The 20,561-nt window shown below is 37.7% G+C and overlaps 1 protein-coding gene across 1 annotated transcript in view; it reads left to right on the top strand.

The window, feature by feature from the left end:
* Positions 1 to 15,607, top strand: part of TENT4B (terminal nucleotidyltransferase 4B) — a 49,327-nt gene extending 33,720 nt beyond the window's left edge. Inside the window, exons 4-12 of the mRNA XM_057396528.1 lie at positions 1,690 to 1,810; positions 2,819 to 2,926; positions 6,102 to 6,230; positions 7,497 to 7,710; positions 8,346 to 8,472; positions 8,578 to 8,681; positions 10,401 to 10,588; positions 11,174 to 11,338; positions 12,656 to 15,607. Of these exons, the coding sequence (XP_057252511.1) occupies positions 1,690 to 1,810; positions 2,819 to 2,926; positions 6,102 to 6,230; positions 7,497 to 7,710; positions 8,346 to 8,472; positions 8,578 to 8,681; positions 10,401 to 10,588; positions 11,174 to 11,338; positions 12,656 to 12,835 (1,336 nt within the window). The 3' untranslated portion in view covers positions 12,836 to 15,607. The remainder of the gene's footprint in view (positions 1 to 1,689; positions 1,811 to 2,818; positions 2,927 to 6,101; positions 6,231 to 7,496; positions 7,711 to 8,345; positions 8,473 to 8,577; positions 8,682 to 10,400; positions 10,589 to 11,173; positions 11,339 to 12,655) is intronic.
* The last annotated feature ends 4,954 nt before the right edge of the window (positions 15,608 to 20,561 follow it).

Below are 20,561 nucleotides of genomic sequence, written 5' to 3'. Positions count from 1 at the left end.
GAGAAAAGATAGCTGTCAAACCTTTATCTGTAGTGATTTATCTCTCAATATCCATGTTACTTGTGTGTATACCTGTTATATTAAGAAAGTGTTAAGCTATTAGAACTTTGCAGAGTGCATAGAAAAATTAGGACTGTTAACTGTAATAGCTGTGGCTGTATAGGTTTTTCACATTTTGGTGAAAGACTTATAGTGTGGTTTTTATTCTGTTATTCCATGTTATATTTTGCCTAATATCCTTTTACTTAAGCTGATACTGAAGGTTTCGGCACAGGGTTTTTTTGCTGCTGGATCTCTGTGTTATTTTGCAGACATATTTATACTCAAGGTGATAGCAGAGCTGCTTTTTCTGTCTTGGTATGCATCAGAGAAATGTCTCTTGTTGTTACCTCTCAGCATCAATAGCGGGTTTAACACCGGTTTAGTTTAGATGAGAAGCATGCAGCAGCATTTCATGTTCTCTAGGCAGGTTTTGAACATAGTTTTCTGCAGCTGGCTGAGTGCTGCCTACCCTTGCAGCTAATTGGTATGCAGCTGAACTGCTGCTGACACTGCTTGTTGGCAAGAGGTATTTCATCTGCTGCAGATGTGGTTTCTTTGAGGTTATTAAAGCAGTGTTGTCTGTGAATCAGCAGACCTGTGGAATCTTTTTGGAGGGGGAAAGTGTTATAATTTTTTTGCTGTTACCTGTTGCACAGTTTTCTGTGTCACTGAAGTAGCCTGCTTGTATAGCTGCAGGGTTATGTTCTCTCCTCCTTTGTGTTCCCAAACAAGTGGGGGAATCAAAGAAGTTGGGTAGCAAAATGAGAGAGCTCAAGATCTCACAGTGGCCCTCACAGTCACCTTTTGGATCTGAGTTTAGGCATTGAATTAGGATGTCAGCTCCCTGTGTAGTCAGATGAGTGTGTGCGTGCACAGGGAGGAAGTGTAGTGGGATGAAGACACCTCTTCAAGGAGCTGAGTTAATGAATGAAGTTAATTAGATGGCTTGATCTTACTTAGCAGCTTGTTGCTTTCTGAAGTCAAAGTTTCACATTGTCCTTTCTCCTTCACTGCTGCCTGTTCTTGGCACTACAGGCCAGCTGCTTGCCATGTGCTGGCTGGTGTTCTGATCACCCAGAAACCCAACTTTGAGATGCAAAGAGGCAGGAAATTACCCCAGAGTGTTTTGCGGATTTTTTAGGGGTGGGGAGTTGGTTTCTGGCCAGACCCATTAAGTTGATTTGCTGTGGACTAGACAAACACCAGACCTACAGCAAAGGAGGAGACTGGGCCATGCATCTGTGAGCAGAGGATGGGAACAGGACTTTCCCTTTCAGTTACACGCTGTTAAAACAGCATTACTGATTGATACAGCCCAGAGGTGGTGTTCCACAAGTTAATGTCTTGCTCAGAATCACTCTGGAGAAGCTGATCCCTTTCTGCTGACAGTGTGGCCTGAAGAGACAAATCTTGGGCTTTGCAGCCCAGGTGGTTTATGTGTGTGTCTGTCCCCTCCCTTGGTAATCTGAAATGTTCTGTAGTTCTCCAGGTGTAAGGGTTCATCCCCTCCTCTTTCTTCAGAAAATTAAGAATAAATTATTTGGCTAAGCTACATTTGGTCACTTTATTCTAGTTATGTGTGGATGTCAGCTGTTCACCTTTTAAGTGTATTGGTCTTTGAATAAATCTATTTTTTTTCTATTTCAGTGATATTGATTTAGTTGTGTTTGGAAAGTGGGAGACATTACCTCTTTGGACGTTGGAAGAAGCTCTTAGAAAGCACAATGTAGCAGATGAAAACTCAGTAAAGGTTTTAGATAAAGCAACTGTAAGTTTGGGGGAAGAGGGTATTTCCTTGTTCTAAGCTAAATGTCTAATAAAATATCTTGGTTAAAAGGATTATTTTTTCATAAGCAGAAACTATTTTATATATAAATACAAGATAGAACCGATAGAGTCTTTACTTTCTACAGTTTTTGTTACTCAAAAAGCCCAACTTGATAGTGCTCCAACAGAAGCATTTCTTCTGTTGGGGAAAATGTGATTTTTCGTGCTACACAACATACACTTGCTTTTAAGTGAGACTCTGCTAGTCATTGTTGTGAATTAATGTGATTAAACTTGTGAATTTCTGGACTTAGTTTGTACATGAGTAAATTATTTTTTTCTTGTTGTAAGGAAGCAGACATAATACATTTTACATAGACGTATAAGTACAGCCTTATGTTATAGTATGCCTTGCACAGGATAGGATTAATTCCATTATAACTTCCTACCTTCGGCTAGTTCTAAGGTGACAAATGTGTTGCGGTTAAAAGAAGTGTCTGATTGATGGCTGTTGTTAACAGAGGTAATTTGGAAACCACTCACGTGGAGATGTGTCAGAGTGCTCTCAGTATCTTGTGCTTCTTGTCTGAAGATAATTTTGTTGAGGAATCAATAACCCACAATAACACGAGTGTGTATTTTATTAAGAGTGTCTGTCTGTTGCCGTTTATCTTCATTTCTTAAGTGTTTGTCTCCCTCTGGTGTTTGTTTTTCCCTCTAGAACTGTGCTGCTGCACCAGGAACTGACTAAAACCAATGTGAAATTAATCACTTTGAAGTGTTACATTCTGTTAAACAGGATAGTAAATTGAAAATGGCATTTATGAGTTAGAAAAGCAAAGTTGGTGTAAACAGATTGGCAAAGGGAGCGACTTCATAAATAGACAGGAGTCCTGATTTCTCTCCACAAAGTCATAAAATGTTTCAGTTTTACTGGTGCATATAAGTATGAATGAAACCAAATGTGGCTTGGAAATCTGTGTCGACTTAACCTGTTTTTCTTTTGCAGGTACCCATTATTAAACTGACAGATTCCTTCACTGAAGTAAAAGTTGACATAAGCTTTAATGTACAGAATGGGGTTAAAGCAGCCCAGCTCATCAAAGATTTTATCAAGGTTAGGCAACACTGTAATAGAACTACAGAGCTGAATATTTGATGACTTGATTTTATGTTTTACTTTGACTGCATCCTGACTAGAGATACACTTTCACTCTGTTATTTTTGTGGTCTGCTACTACTCTGTGATGTTCTTAGGTTTTAGATATTTTGCCCTGATAGGCATGAAGATAGTAATGTATAAAATATTGAGAAGTTTTAATGGTACAGTGACTAAAGAAAATGCACCAATACCTGTCTTAAATGTTCTGCTCTAACTGTGGTTCATTGAACTTAAAATTAGTAATTGGCATGCATTGTTGAGAAAGGAGGGATAATCTTGTTCTGGAATTAATATTATTTCAGCATACGAATGCTGATAAAGTAGAATAAGTTAAATTTAGTAAGTTATTGTTCAGGGAGTCACTAATACATGTATCGTAGATACAGTTATTTTTGTTTAGTATGGGGGTCATTGTATTAGCATTAATATGCTCTTTTATTTAAAGTTTTAAAGGATCATTACACTATTTCCCTTCCCTTCTGCTATTCATTGTACAGGGACACTGTAGCAAATACAGAAGCAGTAGAAAGTTTCTCTTGGATTTTCACATTCTGTGTAGGGAGTTGAAGTGCATTTCAGTCTTCGTTCAGTGTGTAGATATTACTGTTCTACTACTAACTTTGTTTTTTTTAACGAAACTAATGACAGCAGGAGAATCAAAAGTATTTCAATAGTTGAACATGTAAAACTCCTTCATAAAACTCCATAAATCTGGAGCAGAAGTAATAAAGCAATTACTTCTCTTTCAGTCTTAAGGGTTAGAAATTATGTACATCTGCTTTAATGATGTCATTGAGTAACAAGAAGTCTTCTAAATAGGGGGGGATTTTCAGTTGGTGGTGAGTTGAATGTACAGCCTTCAACTTGTTAGTCTTCAGTTCCTTTATGTATGATTAGAAGCAAGTATGAAAGTAGCTCAGTTTGCTTCTTATAGCATCTATTTCTTTAACCTGTAGAAGAACACAGGAGAAAAACCTCTGTCCTTAGTTTCAGTAGTCTGAGTTCTTGTCTGCGTAGTCTCACCTGTGTGCTCATACATAAACCTTGTGCTGATGAGGTCTCTTGCACCCATGTTCAGAGTAAGAGGGTGGGGTGGGTCCAGAGACCTCTCTTCTCTCAGTGTCTCTGTGATGGACAGAAGTTGATGGTGTTGGCCAGCCTTTTGCTGCTAAGTCAAGACCGATAGTTTTGTGATATGTAGCTCCTTGTTAGGGAAAGATACCCAGATTCTCTGTCTTAGGATACATACCTGGAACTTGGCAGCTGACTTCAGTTTTAACGTTCTGTGAGTTGTCGCATTGCCTTCTGGTGGACAGGCAATCTATATTTGGTTTTCTGCCACAACACAGGGGATGTATTTCAGTTACATTCTGCACATACGTTTCTTCTTAGGTAAGTCCATAAGGCCCTGTCTGCTTGCCCAAAATATCCTGCATGCCCCTTAATTTCAAGAGAGGAGGTAGTCTTCTCTTAAGAGTTTGAAAGCGTTTTTGTGTACTTGACAAGTGTGTTAGTGTGTTCCTTTTGCCCGGGTTATTTGCAACTCATTAGAGACCCTTTGGCCTTGGGTCAGGGCATGATGAGAGCAGGCTGTGCCCCTGGGGAGGGAGTGGGAGCTGTGAGTGGCAGCTGGGCAGGCATGGGGCAGAGGTGCAGTCCCATGGTACGTGAGGAGCAGGGCAGGTTTGGTGACAGTAGTTGGGGGTCAGCTCACAGGCTGGTAGACAGTTTTCCAGTGAGGAGGTTGAGGCTAAGGACACCAGGTCAGTCGTTAGGGTCAGGATCAGCATCAGTCCACAGCAGCATGGCTCAAGCAGACACCAGGGGAAGAGCAGAGATGAAAAGCAGCTGGTGGAGGGATGAGTGAGGTGGAGGGATTCCCAAAGAGGGTTTCCACATGACTGTTTTCCCAGCAGCCCAAGCCAAGGCCATGTCATTGCGCCACACCAGAACTGGCTTTGACCATGGGTGACGGGTGGCCCGTGCATGGGCAGAGGTGGCACTCAGCTCTGGCACATACTGGTAGTGGTGTTCTTGAGGATCTCTCTATGAAACACTTGCAGGGCATTCTCTTGGGTCTTATTTTGTCCCACATTACTTTGAATTACCTAATGGAGGTGTCATGCTCAGCATTACCCTTGGAAATGCTTATTTCTGTTAATGCATTTTATTTGGGAAGTTTGAGGTGACTGAATCCTTAATTTAATTAAGGGTTTGCAGTTTCCTAAGAAAAATCCCATCTCTGAATATACAGGTATAGTCAACACCCCAGTTTGTGGCTCTAAGTTCTTAATGGTTCAAAAACTCATCTTGGGATCTTCAGTTAAATAAGGCTTCTGATACTCTCCGTAAGACTTGTGCAGATTTGTTCTTGGAGAAATTCCCAATTTCCCTTTAATCTTTTGCAATCACAGATACCATGATCCACATCTCTTCCCTGAAAGTAAAGAATTTCTTAGCTCTGTGTTGCTAACACGGGTGATATTATTGAGCTTCTTTTTCCCCTACCTTGTGAGGGGTTGTTCAGAGTGCAGGCATAGTCCCAGCCTCCCCTGCTGCCCGAAAGGTCCATGTTCTCCACACGTGCAGCTTATGCACATCTCTAAGGAAATCCGTGCTGACAAACCTATTGAAGGACCAGTTACCCGAAGGTAAGTATTTGGCTCCTCCAAAAATGTTATCTGGGTGTAGTAATTTTGAAGAACTGTTTTGAATTCTGGGCATCTGATGGATTTGCAAGACAGAAGTTCCAGCCCACTGTGGGATATCAGCTTGGTTGCATCAGGAAGGTTTTGCTACAGACATAGTTATCTCCACAGTTCTTCCTTTGCTTTCCTTTTCACTTTTATTTGAGAAAATCAAATGTATTCATATAATCTAACAAAATCATTCTGATTTTATGAATAGTCATAACTTTTTTCTGTTGTTAATGTCTGTTACTAGAGTTGAAGAGGTAAAATACTTGTAGTGACCACAGGCAGAGCACTTGGCTTCTTCCCAGTACTAAAAATGATAAATCAAAATTATACTCAGCTTTGAGATGTAATGTAACAGATAGCTTCAATATGCTTTCTTAGTAGCAGTTGTATATATACATCAGTATCCTAACACCTTTGCTTTTCTCTTTCAGAAATACCCTGTGTTACCGTATCTAGTTTTAGTATTGAAACAGTTCCTATTGCAGAGAGACCTTAATGAAGTATTTACAGGGGGAATCGGTTCTTATAGTCTTTTTTTAATGGCTGTCAGCTTCCTTCAGGTAAGCTTAATGAAATTTGTTGATGCCATTGGAGCAAAAGGATATAACGTTAAGAAAGAATTTGATCAACCCTTCAGTTTAATCATCTACGCTATCCTGGTTTTGCACCCTCTTTTTGTTTAACAATAGACACATTCCACCTGCCTTCTTTTTCCCATACTGGTACTTTTGTTATTAGAGGTGTTTGGAACAGCCATTGATGTATCAGTACCAGGCATGCATTCATGGTAAAATAACTTGACCATTGTATGATTTATTTGGAGCAAGCTGGTTCAAGCAGGTTACTGTTAGATGCAGCTGTCCTTTATAACCCTTGTTTTCCAGGTCTAACATCCTGGGTGTGCTTTAACGAATTAGTAGCCGAATTTTGCTAGCTTGCCTAGGTTTTTAAGCCAATACCAAATAAACATGTTTTACAATTTTCTATTACGTCTAAGAGAACAAAATGCGTGAGCTAAATCTATATTGTTGTGCCTGCGGGAGAAAAATATTGTAGAAATACTAAGTAGCTGAGTTCTGGCTTTATCAGCCGTGTTCTTTTTCTTGTATTAAATGCTATTGTGTAATTTCATGTGTACATGTGTATGTCTGTACTTTCCAAATTGTAGTTACTTTTAAACCTGAGCCTTCAGCTGGAGCTCGGTGTTTGCTGAGTGCTAGTGCAGTTGCCCGCTGAGCACAAAACAAATGAAAAGCACAGGCTTATCTTTTTGACAGAAACCAAAATCTCTCCCATCCCCAATTTTTTCTTATACTGATTAATAGCGTCTCCATTTGCTTTGCAAAAAAAGCAGTCAGTTTTTTTATCAGTTAAAATTATGAACGGGTTTTGTTAATAATCCTTCAGGTTGCATACCTAACAGTAGAGGGGATAATTTCTATAGCTGTGAATGTTAATGCCTGTATTTGTATTGCAAATCCCAGTCTGTGAAGTGCAAATACATTTGTTTTTTACAAGAACCCTGCTGTTAGAGCTGGATGTTCACTTACTGAACTGAAAGTTCAAATGCAAAAACACTAATACTTGACAGCCTTATTTTTAAGAGGTAATTAGTTTATGAAAGTTTATGTAGCATCTTGTTTTAAAGATTTAAAACTGCTTTATCAAGGAAAATAGCGTACTTAGACAAGTTTGTTTTATATATTCTGGTTTTATTATTTTTTTACTGTATTTAGACATGCTTGTTGTGACAAAGCAAAGGCACTTAAAGACACTTGCAACTTAAAGTCTGAAGATAACGATTTTTTTTTCTCTCTTCTTAATAGCTGCATCCCAGGGAAGATGCCTGTATGCCGAATGCCAACTATGGTGTTCTTTTAATAGAGTTTTTTGAATTATATGGACGTCACTTCAATTATCTGAAGACTGGAATCCGAATAAAGGATGGTGGCTCCTACGTCGCCAAGGATGAAGTGCAAAAAAGCATGCTGGATGGCTACAGGCCGTCGATGCTGTATATTGAAGATCCGTTACAGCCAGGTATCCTCATAAACACTTAACATACTAAGAAAAAAAATCAGGGGAATGTTTAATCCAGAGGAGTTAAAGAATAGTAGACTGACCACCAAAAACCAAACAGAAACATTCATGTCTTTGAACACAGGATGGACGTGGAAAACAAGTGTTCTTTAAGACGTATTCTTAGTAAAAGTTACAGAGCATGCCTGTGCTGCAGTCAGTGCTACATAAATGCATAGTGGCTTCATTCTGTAGTTACCTTTACGTTAAAGTTGATTGTTGGCTTCAGTGGGGTGGCTTCTGGAATGGTGAGTCAAGGCCTGTTCAGAGAAGAGAGTTAACATATTCCTGATCTACAAAAATGTCATCCCGGGCAGTCCTGTTACATGTGTAATATAAGCAGTGCAGGATTTTATGTTTGCTTATTTTTTTATTTATGTATTGCACTTTGACCCAGAGAATTGCCATTTTGAAGCTCTGTGCATGTAAATTTCTATAGGTCTTTAAACTCTTTCAGATAGTTATGTTCCACTAATCCTACTCTACAAGAGGTAACTGCAGTGAGTTGGGACATAAAGGCAATTTGTCTCCTGTCTGAAAGGAGATAACTGCAGTTTCAATCTTACTTTTTTATTTAATTCTATTCTTACTTTAAGGTAATGATGTTGGGAGGAGCTCCTATGGTGCCATGCAAGTGAAACAGGCTTTTGATTATGCCTATGTTGTTTTGAGCCATGCGGTTTCCCCAATAGCTAAATATTATCCTAACAACGAAACGGAAAGGTAAATTTTATGAGTCTAAATCTCAGTCGTTAATTGCTTATATTTCTGTGTGTCTAAAAATTGTGCTGATGGTTTTGTTTTGGTTTTTTTTCCCCTCATTTACAGTATTCTAGGTAGAATAATTAGAGTAACGCAAGAGGTGGCCACATACAGAGACTGGATATCAAAGCAGTGGGGAATGCAAAGCAGGACAGAGTCTTCATGTAACGGTGAGTTTTGACTAAGCATGGCTGATACTGGGAAGCTTCCTGCATGCTTTGATCAGATTCTGTTGTTGCTTTTGCCTCACATAAGGCAGTGCATGTGTCTTAACATGAATACACTTTTTTGCTTTCGGTTTTGTTCTGATTCAGAAGATGTAGATTTGTGCAAGAGTAAAAAGGCCATGCCGTGTCTATCTTTATTGTGCTGCAGTAGATGTGGCCAGCATAGAAGTCTGTAAAGATTGCTGGGGTTGCAATAGGAGACTTCTGAAAAACTTACAATTTAAATTACGCATCATTACTGTCACAATTCCTTTGTCCTTTAAAGGTTGACAGGGTTTTTTAAAAGACTTACTGGGAACCCTGGCTTAAGTCTAAATCTTTACCCTCTGTTACTCTTTCTCATTTTAAAGCTTAACATACTGTATGTGTATGGAAGCAATATTTAAACCAGGATTGGCCACATAAGTGGAATCAGTCTTTTAAACAGAAAAATCCTGAAATATCCATCATGATTCTTTTTACTAACAAATGGAAACACATAAGGTCTAGCTGAAGGACTTGCTGATAATGTCCTTTAAAATCGTCTTTATTTTCATTGCCCACCTTCTGATTTCACCAGTCAGTTGCCAGCCTCTTTCGGTGTAGGTGTATCTGCTGTCTGAAAGTTTTCAAATTAAAATTAATACTACTACTCTCCAGTTAATTTTAGAATGTTGCCTTCTAGAAGTATTCTCTTGTTAGGGGTTAAGGAGAGAAGATGATGCAACTACCAAGTCCTTAGGATGGGATTTTGTTTATTTTTAAAGCTTTTGTTAGTGATTTCCCTCACTGTCCTTGTAAAATTGAATGTGCTCCTGGAGCGCTTGTGTTTTGTCAGTTTGCAGACCCTTGTGGCACTGCCACACAACCTGGTCATGGCAGCCAACCCTTGTTCAGTTCCACAAGCTACAGAGTAATGCTTGTCTACCTGATACGATCTATGTGTTAACCTCTGTATGCAAACACGTCTTCACTAGCAAATGTATGCTATGTAAATCAGAGGTAACTCCTGGGAGTCTTATGTGAGATAAAACATTAATAAAATAACCCTGTATCAGCAAAATAATGGTGGCAGTTACAGTGATCATCTTGTAGATTTAGTTTAGGTTTAAGTTCTGATTCCTTTTTAAATTAAGATAGAAGTTGGTGAGATATGAGAGTTGTGTGTCTCGTATTTTCAGGGTAGGGTATCATGCAAAGCAACCACACTTCATTTGAAGTTCTTATGATCCTAGCAGCTCCAGCAGAAATCACATGGGAGCTGCTGAGTGTTGGGGTCATAGGAATGGAATTTAAACCTACCTATTTGAGTGCTGTTGAAGTGTGTTGTGGATCAGTCTCGTTAAGCAGCACATCTGAACTTTGTTACTACCTTCTTCCGTGTCTTGGCTCCCTTGATTTCCAGCTTCAACTGTAGGTAGTGCTTGCTGGTTTTCATAGCGTACATGAATGGATCTTGGGAAACCACCACACCTTCTGCGAGTTGTTGGCTTGCTGCATGCAGTACATACACACAAATACACATGCATCTGCATGTATTACAAGTATGCATGTGTGCAGATGTCTGTACATGTCCTGCTGGATATTATAGATATATAATACCTGAAGGGATTTTTTTTTTAAAGAAAAGCATCATATTTTAGCAGTTATTGTGTGGTGATGCTTCTGTTTTGTTTTTAATAGGTAATGGAGTAACCTTGATAGTAGATACTCAGCAGCTAGACAAGTGCAACAATAATCTTGCTGAAGAGAATGAAGCACTGTCAAAACCTAGAAATAAAACTTCAGAAACACTTAGTAAACATTCTTCAAATTCTTCATCAGGTCCTTTATCATCATCATCCTCTACATTGTCCAGCTCTAGTGATGTAGTAAGTACTGGTGGTTTTCTGATTTCAGGGTTTTTTTTTCAGTTTCTGTAGGTTTGGTTTTTTTTCCTGACCTGTACTTCCACAGAATACATTTGTAAGTTTAGAATCCCAGTTAGTTATGACATCCAGAATCCTAACTTGCATAAGGTGTTACCTCCTATGTAATTTCTACGCATGTTAAGTTGCATCGTGGTTTTGCCACAGCACATAGAAAGTGAATACAGTATATACAGAGTTACTATAGCCCTCTTTTCTCTGGAAAAACTGTGTTTAAGAAAACCAAGACTGGTAGTCCTAAACCATATGCTGAAAAAAAAAACCCAAAACAAAACCTTTAAAGTGTTTGGGAATTCTGTTAAAAAAAAAAATAAAAAAAAGCTAAATCCTAAAATCAGAATCATGCATCAATACATTTTTGAATCTGTCCATTTTACTCTATCAGAATTCTGGATTGAAAGAATTTTAATTTATAATAAAATAAACACATGTGAAGTTTTGTCCACTGCTAGCTTTATTTTTATGGGAAAACTTACTAATAGAAAAACTCACTTAAAAACATCACTAATACTTTACATCTTCCTGAAGGATTCTGATGGAACACCTTGCAAAACCTCTAAACAGTTGAGTTGCCGCCAGTCTGCCACAAACAGAGTGGGGTCACAAGAAGTGTCACTGGAATCCTCCCAGTCAAGTGGGAAAACACAAAATAGCCAAACAGCCAATACTTCCAGCAACGCGAACAAATCTCAGGTTTGTGAAACCTTTGGAAACAACTGTATAAATCATTGAACAGTACACGTCCTTCATGGAAGAGTAGCTTGTTCTTGAAAGGAAACACTGCGTTTTTCACCTCCCCATCACCCCATTTAAAAGCTTTGAGCACTGATTGTATCTAAAATCACCTGGTTCTCTGTTTAGCTTACACAGAGGAGTTTGCAACAGTGGCTTTCCCAGCCTTGAACCAGATGAAATCAGATTTGACTTTATTTTGGGAAACCTGTAGTTGCCAGCAGTATACAGCTGTGCTGTACCCATTTCCTTTTGTGCAGAAAGCACATCAGTCCGGTCTTGACTGCAGAATTTGAAAACTAAAGAGACTTGACTATACTTAGTGAAAAACAGTTAGTAAAATTATATGTTACAAACTATGACTGGCAGCTCTGTTAGCTGTTGGTACTTGCTGAACTGTTTTTCATTAAGGGAGATGAAGATTTCTTGCTGATACATGAAAATCCCTCTTGTTTGCCCCTAAAGACAAATATCTTTACAATGAGAACTACCAGAGTTTATGCATTTAAAGGATTCCTCATTTTGAGGAGTTACAAGTCAGCAATCTAGAAATATTATATGCCTCTATATAGAATATACTTGGGATATATGCAGTTTAAATTTTTATACTTTTTTCGATATTTAGGACTTCTTTAATACATGAAACATAGTCTGGAATCGTCTGGAATATTGCTCTCGAAAAGTAATGCTGGAAACTTTCCTCCTGCTTGCTGACAGTCTATCTCTAGCTAGTACCGAGTTTACAAACTGGCTTTGGATATACCATGAATGTGTGTGTGGCTACACAGAGCTAGTTCTGGTGCTGGAATGTGAAAATGCACTATCAGAGATACTCTACATATGTAAAAAGATGTGATATAAAGTTAGTCCTGGCCCTAAAAGATTCTTGTCTTAATTTTGTACAGAAGATGAGATTTCAGCATTTTTCATCTGTCACCTTGGATTGTGGTTTTTTGCTTCTGTGAAACACTTTTTGGATAGTTGCAAAATGGGAGCAATAAAACAATTCTGTCCTTTTCACAATTTGAAGTGCTCTGCTCTCCTCTCTTGACCAGTGTGGTGGCGGGTCTAGGGATGAACATCTGTGTGCAGCCACTAAAGTGAAAGATTCATGATACTGTGCTGCTAAGCAATGGCCCGGCTTCTTTTGCTGTATGAGTTGTTTCAAGTGTAATGATTTCATGAGTTAAAGTCCTCGTTATCCTGAAATAGGGTTGTGTAGTTGCCATGCTTTATTTCCTTTTAACACTGATTCACCATGTTATCTTTCTTTCACAGCATGGATCTGCACGGTTATTTCGCTCTTCTAACAAAGGCTTCCAAGGTCCAACAAACTCAAGCCACAGTACCTCAGTCACAAACAAACAACATCAAGGCAGCAAATCACACCATCCATTCTTCCACGGCAAAAAGAGGAAACACAAGAGGGATGCGGCCCTTTCAGACCTTTGTAGATAGTTGCCTATTTTATGACTGTTCTTCTGTGTGCAATGATCTCATGCTACAGGATAGTTTGATAGTGACTCCTTGAATCTTTTCCGGAGCTTCAGACTGTTCAGACATTGATTAGCAACTGCATTTTTTTTCCCAGCTCGCCACGGAACGGATCATGAAGACTGATCACTGCAAAAAATGTTAAAAAAACCAACAAACAAAAAAAAAAAAAAAAAAAAAAAAAAAAAAAAAAAAATTAAAAAGAAAAACACAAAAAAAAGAGGAAAAGGCTGCTCATTTGATAAGTCATATGCTACAACAGGGTCATTTAGGATATAAAAGCTTGAATGTAAAATAAATGTATTTCCCATCAGCTCATGCTGACTTGTAGAGGTAGTACTCAGTGTGTCTAGGGGGTGGTAACAAACAAATAAAACACAAAAAATAGGAAAAAAAAAGCAAAAAATTTTATTTTGAGGGAAACCCAGCCTTTAAAGGTGAAAGTAATTTGTGCATGATTTTTTAATTATTTTTGCATATACTTACCATTTTATTGTGTATATATAGATGACCATATAGGAAAACTGACATTTGTAATAGTGGATTTGTTAATACTTTTTACATAATATTATTGTTTAAATTGTAAACATGAATTTTTCTCAGGATTAGTTTGGAAAATAATCTGAAATGTCATTTTAACATCCATATAAAGAGACATTACTAGTTATTGCTCAGAATTTCTTTTCTTGCCATTTAAAAGATTTAATAGAACATTTGATCTGCAAAAGCTGTTTCTCTGCAAGAAAGGCTTATGGTGGCAAATGAAGTTTTGCATTTGCATAAAGTGTACATGTACTTTGTGTAGACACTGAGCTTGTCATCTTGGAGAAGTAACCTTCACCTTGTTTTCTAGAGTGCCATCATTTCAGGCAATGGGATTTTATAGTTGCATCCTTCTCTCCCTCCCTTTAGTGATGTCTCCCCAACCCTTTCATTTTTTTAAGAAATATAAAGCCCCTTGGGGGGAGGGGTTGTTTGGTTGTTGATTGTGATTTGTTTATTTAATTTTTGTTTGTTTGATTAAAAAAAACCCTACAAATTACAGAACTAGATTTGTTACAGACGTTTGCATTCCTGGGCTGCTTTAATCCCATGCCTCTTTATTTGTGCCTTCCCTCCCCCTTCCAGATCTGGGTTTTTTTGTCTTTTATATTTTTGCTAATTCCTGTAGGAGATGATAACTGTTGAAGCTTTAAGTAAATTTCACAATTAAAGTATTTTTTTTCTCACTCCCCTCTTAGGCATTTTTATATTTACACTTAATTACTTAAAAAGCCAAAATGACTTCAGATAATAAAATATATTTTGTACTGCCTTAAAGACCCAAACTTTTCATATCTCATAGTAGTTCTTGTTGAGCTAGCTATCATTTAATTTCAGTTCTGCGTTTGTCCGGTTCAGTTGCATTACACATAAAGGTTGCAATAACTCTGATGCCATGAATGCGAATGAAATGTGTAATTACCCTCACACACAGGCATAGCCTGGGACAGGAGCTGGGACACTTAAGTGCAGGGAAGTTAAGTGGCATTTACTTTTACATAATTCTTTAAAGAGGAAGGTCTGCAGTTGGTATACGTGGCTGTTATTTAATGCAGCTGTTCTGGAGATGATGCTTTCATAAAACGTACTCTTAGCTTTTAGAAACTTTTTTTAATACACATTTACAGAATACTACAGACAACCGGACCTTTAATGGGCACTAATGAGTGCAGTGATTTTAAAGTAAAGTAATGCTAAAACAAGACCAGAACTGATGTCATCACTTAAATTAATAAACATTTTCAATGTGTTAAAGTGTCTTACTTAAAAAAGGAATTTTTTTTTTACTTCAAAAAGGAAAATTCAAAAAAATAGGAAAGTCATAACATTTACTCAAACACTAGGCTTAAGTGATGTTAATTTGACAATGGTTGTTTTTTTTTTTAATTTTTAGATTCATATTTTAATTTGATCAGATAATTTTATCCACCAGATGTTGAGCTTTTGTTTTATAGGAACTAGTAGAAGTTGTACCACATTACGCATAATCACAGTATTTATTTTGGTTTAGATTCTCGTGAATGTGTAGACCTATGTTCACCACTTAGGGAACAATTATTTATAAATTATATTAATCCAGTATTGTTAGCTGCTATTAGCAAAACTGTTCCGAAACTTAATACTTGCAAAGATCTGTATCGCATTTACCACACTGAAGTGTTTTTAAAAGAATCACCCTCATCGTTGAAAGCAAATGTACTCTTAGGGTGCAGATACTAGTTCCAATAAGCATGTGATAATTTTAAGGTGGTGGTAGCGGGAAGATAATCTTGATTCCATTGGGAATCTTAGGTTTGCCTCAATTTATGGTTTTCATAAATTTAATGGAAAATAGCTTTTCCTGGACTGCTCAAGTTTCTTTTTGGTAAACAGTATCTTTCTAAAAGAAAAAAAAAAGAAAAAAAAAAGAAAAAAAAAAAAGCATGAAGGAAAAATTGAGGTATTTTACATTGCCTCAAGTGACCAGCATTGTATTCATAAAATACTGTATATCTTGCAAATCTTTATTTAAACAGAACAGTTGAACTGTTCGTTTTTCAATCTGAAGTAAAATACTTTCAAGACCTTTTAGTTTGCCTGCTCATTTGTCTTGTACATTTCATCTCTGTATTTGACTCCAGTCTAATTCCTTTTTGAGTTTCAATACTTTTGTGAAGATTTTGTGAATATATGAAAAATAAATGTTTAATCTAATTACTGCAGTTTATCACCATTCTTGACACTTAACCTGTTTTTCCTTCACAGCACTGTGTGTGGAAAGAGCAGGCTACATGTGTAGTCTTGCCACTGCTACTCTACCAAAGACTGTCTGAAATAGATAAATAAGCTTAAATCTTTATATGTCTTGCTTTTTGACATTAGTTTGATTTGTTAAAGGTGTTTTTTCCTTAAATAATAGTTCAGATGGTGTTTATAGTTAAAAGATATATGTATATTATTTTTTATCCATCTTCTACCTTGTAGCAGAAAAGAAGCTGCAATGAAAGGAAACCTTCCTGTTTGTGAGATGTGACATAATTCTGTTTACTAACCTCCATTTTCTGTGCAGCTTCCTCAGAACTTACAGCTCAGATTTTTAATGTTTATAATAAACTTGTTTTATTATAGAATAATAAGAAGAGTATAGAAGAATAAGAAAAGAGTAGTCCAATGGCTGATGGCAACTCTTACATACTTTCAAAATGGACCTTTCCCATTTTACATCTGCAGTCATGAGTGCATCCTAAATATAATGTGAGCCACTGGCTGGAAAGTAGTGTCATCTTGAAAATGCATTGCAAATAAAAGCAAGCCAGCCATTTAACATCTTGATGGATGTTAAAATTCATGATAGATGTTAAAACTGAATGTGTGACTCCAACTTTATTTCCTGAAGAGTAAAAGCTATAGGAGATTACAAAGTATGTACTTATTCAGGAAGGGAATATATTTACCTATATAGGGCCTGTAACAAAAAAGAACATTTAATTAGTGTTGAAGTGAAAAACATAGTGATTATTTATTCTGCTGACTCCTAGAACTCAACTCTTTTGCTTAGTGGTGCAGAAGTTTTTTAAGAATCAAGTCTACCATGTCTTGAAACTGTTTGTCTTGAAAGTGCAGAATTTGAGAGCTTAGTTTTCTAGCTAATTTGTAGTGTTTCCACAAATTTTCCTCAGAAATGTTTTCCAGGTGCAGTGACTTAAATGTAAATGTGTCTTGCCTGTATTTCCATGAGTCATTTACCATCAGTTGACATATACATACTCATGGTTTCATGTATAAGTCGAAAACAGCTTTGCAATTCTCATGGTGCTAAATTACCTCACAGTTGTAGGTTTTGCTGTGCCAAAGTTACTCAGCTCTTCCCCATAGTCATTTGCTCTGAGCCTAATTAATTTTCAAAGGTTGGTTATTAGGATGTTAGAGGTGATCACAGAGAACTTACCCAATACCAAGAATCCTTTGCAGGTTACTTAATGGACAGTGCTCTAACACAAGAATTAAAATTCAGATGGCCTTAATTAGTCTTTACAAGCCCAAAGTTTGTGTCAGGTATCCACCTGAAAAGGAAATAAGAATACAAGAGCCAGAAGGTGGCTGTTACTTGTGCATTTGAGCATGGTAGTGCTAGACCAAATTAATCTTCATTTTGATTACTCAAGATTAGTCAGTTTTGAACAGCTTTGATTTTAATTCTTGGTCTGTTTACTGATTTCCTCGCCATGACCATTTTACCAATTTGTGGACTCCAAAAACATGTAACAGAAGTTCAGCTCCGTTGGCAGACACCTTGACTGTACAATTCAGTAGGCCTCTCTTGGCAGTCGCCAGCTTAAAAACTGCTTATTCTAATTTGCTCCTTCCTGTCTGCTCACTATCTAAGTATGTGAAGGTTTCTACATTCTGCCCCAGGTTTAAAAAGCAGTTGTTTGTAGGCAATTAGACTGATTCTGGTATGTCTGTTTTTTCTGCTCTCTCCTGCTAGGAGTCCTTCAAAAGATGTTCTTTTAACCCTTGATAGCTCTTGATATCTTAAGCTTGTTGAATTGAGTCTTCTGATCCTTTTTTAACTCTGAGGCTACTCTTTATTTTCTGTGGCCCAGAGATTTGGTGGCAAGTATGTCATTTATCAAATCTAGGCCAAAGGGCTATAGTGAAGCACAAAAGAGATGGAGCTTGATAACACTTTCATGCTGCTACAGCTGCTTTTTAAAGAAAAATAAAAACATAAACCTCATGATCTGAGTTGGCTGAAGTAAAAATATGTCCCTGTAGCCCCATACAGCCATATTTGAAACTAGTTTCTGTGCAAATCCATGTGATGTTTTGGATGCTGGGCTGATTTTTTTCTTAATTTCCCCCCTCTCGCCCAGCCCCCCCCCCCCCAAAGTCCTTCTGTATAATAAAATGCTAATTTCCCGTAGTACGAAACACCTGAGGAAGAAACCACTTGGCTGAGTACGAGAGCTGGCTTGTAAGGAATGCTTTTGTGTGGTGATAGAGGAAGTCTGAGGAGCTGTGTGTGCAGAGTGGTGAGTGTTTTGCTTTTTAGAAAGAAAGAAATGCTCTCGTACAGGTAAATAAAACTTTTTGCTTATGTATGAAGCAGTGTTTGACTCTTGAGCTGAAATATTAAGCAATCAAGTGTTTCTGAGTAGCTATTAGAGAAAGTAATCTGTGCTCTCAGCTGCATTTTCCCAGGTCTAAAGTTCATTCACTGAACCAGATTTGGTGACGCTGAAATCTGAAAATAAACCTGGTTCAAATTGCCTTTTTATGCCACCTGGCATTGTAACACAACAATATCTATTCTCAACTTAAAGCTCCCATTTCTGAAAAACCCAAAGTAAATCCACCTTACTGGTGCATGTACAACAGACTGTAGCACCAGGAGTATGATGATACATTTTTCTTACAAAAACAGTATAATGTGGTTTAAGTGCAATACGCCTTAATAGTTGCTGTTTGCATTTCCTTCCTCGTGTAGCCTATTTCCAAACAAAACTGATGTTCATTCTTAGACTTAGTAAGGGACTGACTAAAGCTGTGTTGTTGGGTTTTTTTCCTCCAGTTTCCGCTTCACTGTAGTGGGTCTTGACTCAAACTCCCTTGTGGTTGCCTGGTAATCAGTAACTGTGAAAAGACCGTTCAGTCAGAAAAATCAATGCCCCACCCAACAGCAGCTATAGATCTTTCATATTGTCTTCCTTCAGTGCTAGTGTGTTTGCTTTTCCTTCTCAAAGTTTTTGACAGTGCAAGGGAGGAATGACTTGTAAAATGTTACGTCTTCTGTAAGACCTTTATTCACCTCAAAGTGTGTCTTACTAAATCTGTGTTGTGATACCAACTTTTATCCATCAAAGTAACGTAATAAAGCTAATTGCTGAAAACTTCAAGTATCCCTGAGCTGGTATGGGTGCCATCTTCTGAACTGCTTTGTGCAGTGTCTAAGCCACATACTCCAACTATGGAAAGTAGTTTGAAGCTTCCTGTTTTATAATTTTGTTTGTATGCAGACAAGAGCACCTTCAAGTTGTAGTAGCTTAACTGATGCTGCTGAGCTACTGCCTGCAAGTGTGCATCCTACATCCCACAGTATCCCACTACTCTAAGGATATAGCTGAGAAAACTGGATTTTATTGCTTACAAAAAATATTTAAGCACTATTAGTAGGGTCAAAAGCCAAGGTGGTAAGAGTGGTATTAGCTACTAGATCAGGAGCCAGTGCAGTGGGTTGTCCTGGCACCTCTGGCTGCTCAGGCAGGTGGCCTTCACCTCTTCCATCAAATGGGGCCAGAGACAAACATGGCCAGCTCTTGCTCCCTGGGACTGCTTCCGTACACAGGGTGCTTTACAGAAATGCATTTATCAGCTAAGTACTTCTACGTACTTCAGAGCAGAGTCACATGATGGCCTATCAAAACCAGAACAAACTTCTTGGAGAGTAGACAAACACAGAACTTGGGAATCTGGAAGCTGAAGCATTAACATAAAAGGGAAGGAATCTAACTTTGGCAGTTACAAAGAGTGCTGGTTTGGGAACTTCACCGTGCATGGGTAGTCTGATCGAAAAAAACAACTAAATCAACCCCTAAATCTTCAAATGACATCACTGCACTTCTACTGAATAAAGCAATATTTTAGATTACAGTGGTGGTTGTAGAGGAGTATTTTTGAAGTAAAAGCAATAGAGTACAGTAACAAGGCGTAAAATAAAGGTAGTTCTATAGTTTCTGTATTAGGTACTTTTTTCTAGTTCTCAACACTTACACATAAAAATCTGTCCCCAAAAGCCAGTAGTTGTGAACTCTAATTACTGTACTTGTGTTTTGGGATGGTCTGAATGTTCTGGTGATGCTTAGGACACAAAACTACAATTAACAATTGATGTTTACTTTTCTGATGTCATTATTGGAAAGTTATTTATTTTCATTTCTTGTTTTGCATCCTCATCAATGGCTAAATTTTGATACATTTTCCTATCTTTGTGCCTCATCTGGCATGCACAGGCAGTCACACCTCTCCTGTAGCCTGAGCTGGAAGCTGTTATCGGTGAAAACTTAATTTTATGAGCTGGATGGATTACTGTTTAAGCACAGCAAGTATCTGGGTTTTTTTTTAAAACAATCATGTTAGAAGGTAGCTAAGTTTGTCCCCTGTTCTGTAGTCTATCCACCTGGAAGTTTTACCAGAAAAACACCAGTACAGCCCACTATCATGTGGACATGTTAAGGCCTTAGACAATGTTTGTCCTGTGATTAATCACTTCCCAGCTGATTTGAGTTAATAATGTGATGTATGAATAGTGAAGATGGAGTATGAACTCAATGTTACTATATCATTAAAAATTCTTAGATTTTATTGTGAAGGAGAGAAACCTTCGCTGTTACAAATTTGAGGTTACTTATTTGCCTTACTCTTAATATTTACCACCAAAATCCCGGTTCTCTTGAATTTACATGGAGTTTTCCCACTGATTTTAGTGAGATCAATTTACCATTTTTTCTTCTGTATTTTCTCAATCTCTTGATTTCAGAGCTTCAAAAACTTTTAGCTTTTTAAAGGCAAAAGCAAATGCTTATACTTATTATCAGTAGAACAACTAGAACTATGCAGGCATCTTGCTGAGTTACAGGCCCCCTCTTAACAGTGACTTGTGCTCACT

This window comes from Pezoporus wallicus, unplaced genomic scaffold (genome assembly GCF_028554395.1).
Source record: "Pezoporus wallicus isolate ANWC-B61680 ecotype Strahan unplaced genomic scaffold, APGP_CSIRO_Pwel_v1 contig_3324, whole genome shotgun sequence".
Lineage (NCBI taxonomy): Eukaryota > Metazoa > Chordata > Aves > Psittaciformes > Psittacidae > Pezoporus > Pezoporus wallicus.
The sequence above is the reverse complement of the archived record's forward strand: the minus strand, read 5'-3'. Positions and strand labels throughout refer to the sequence as shown.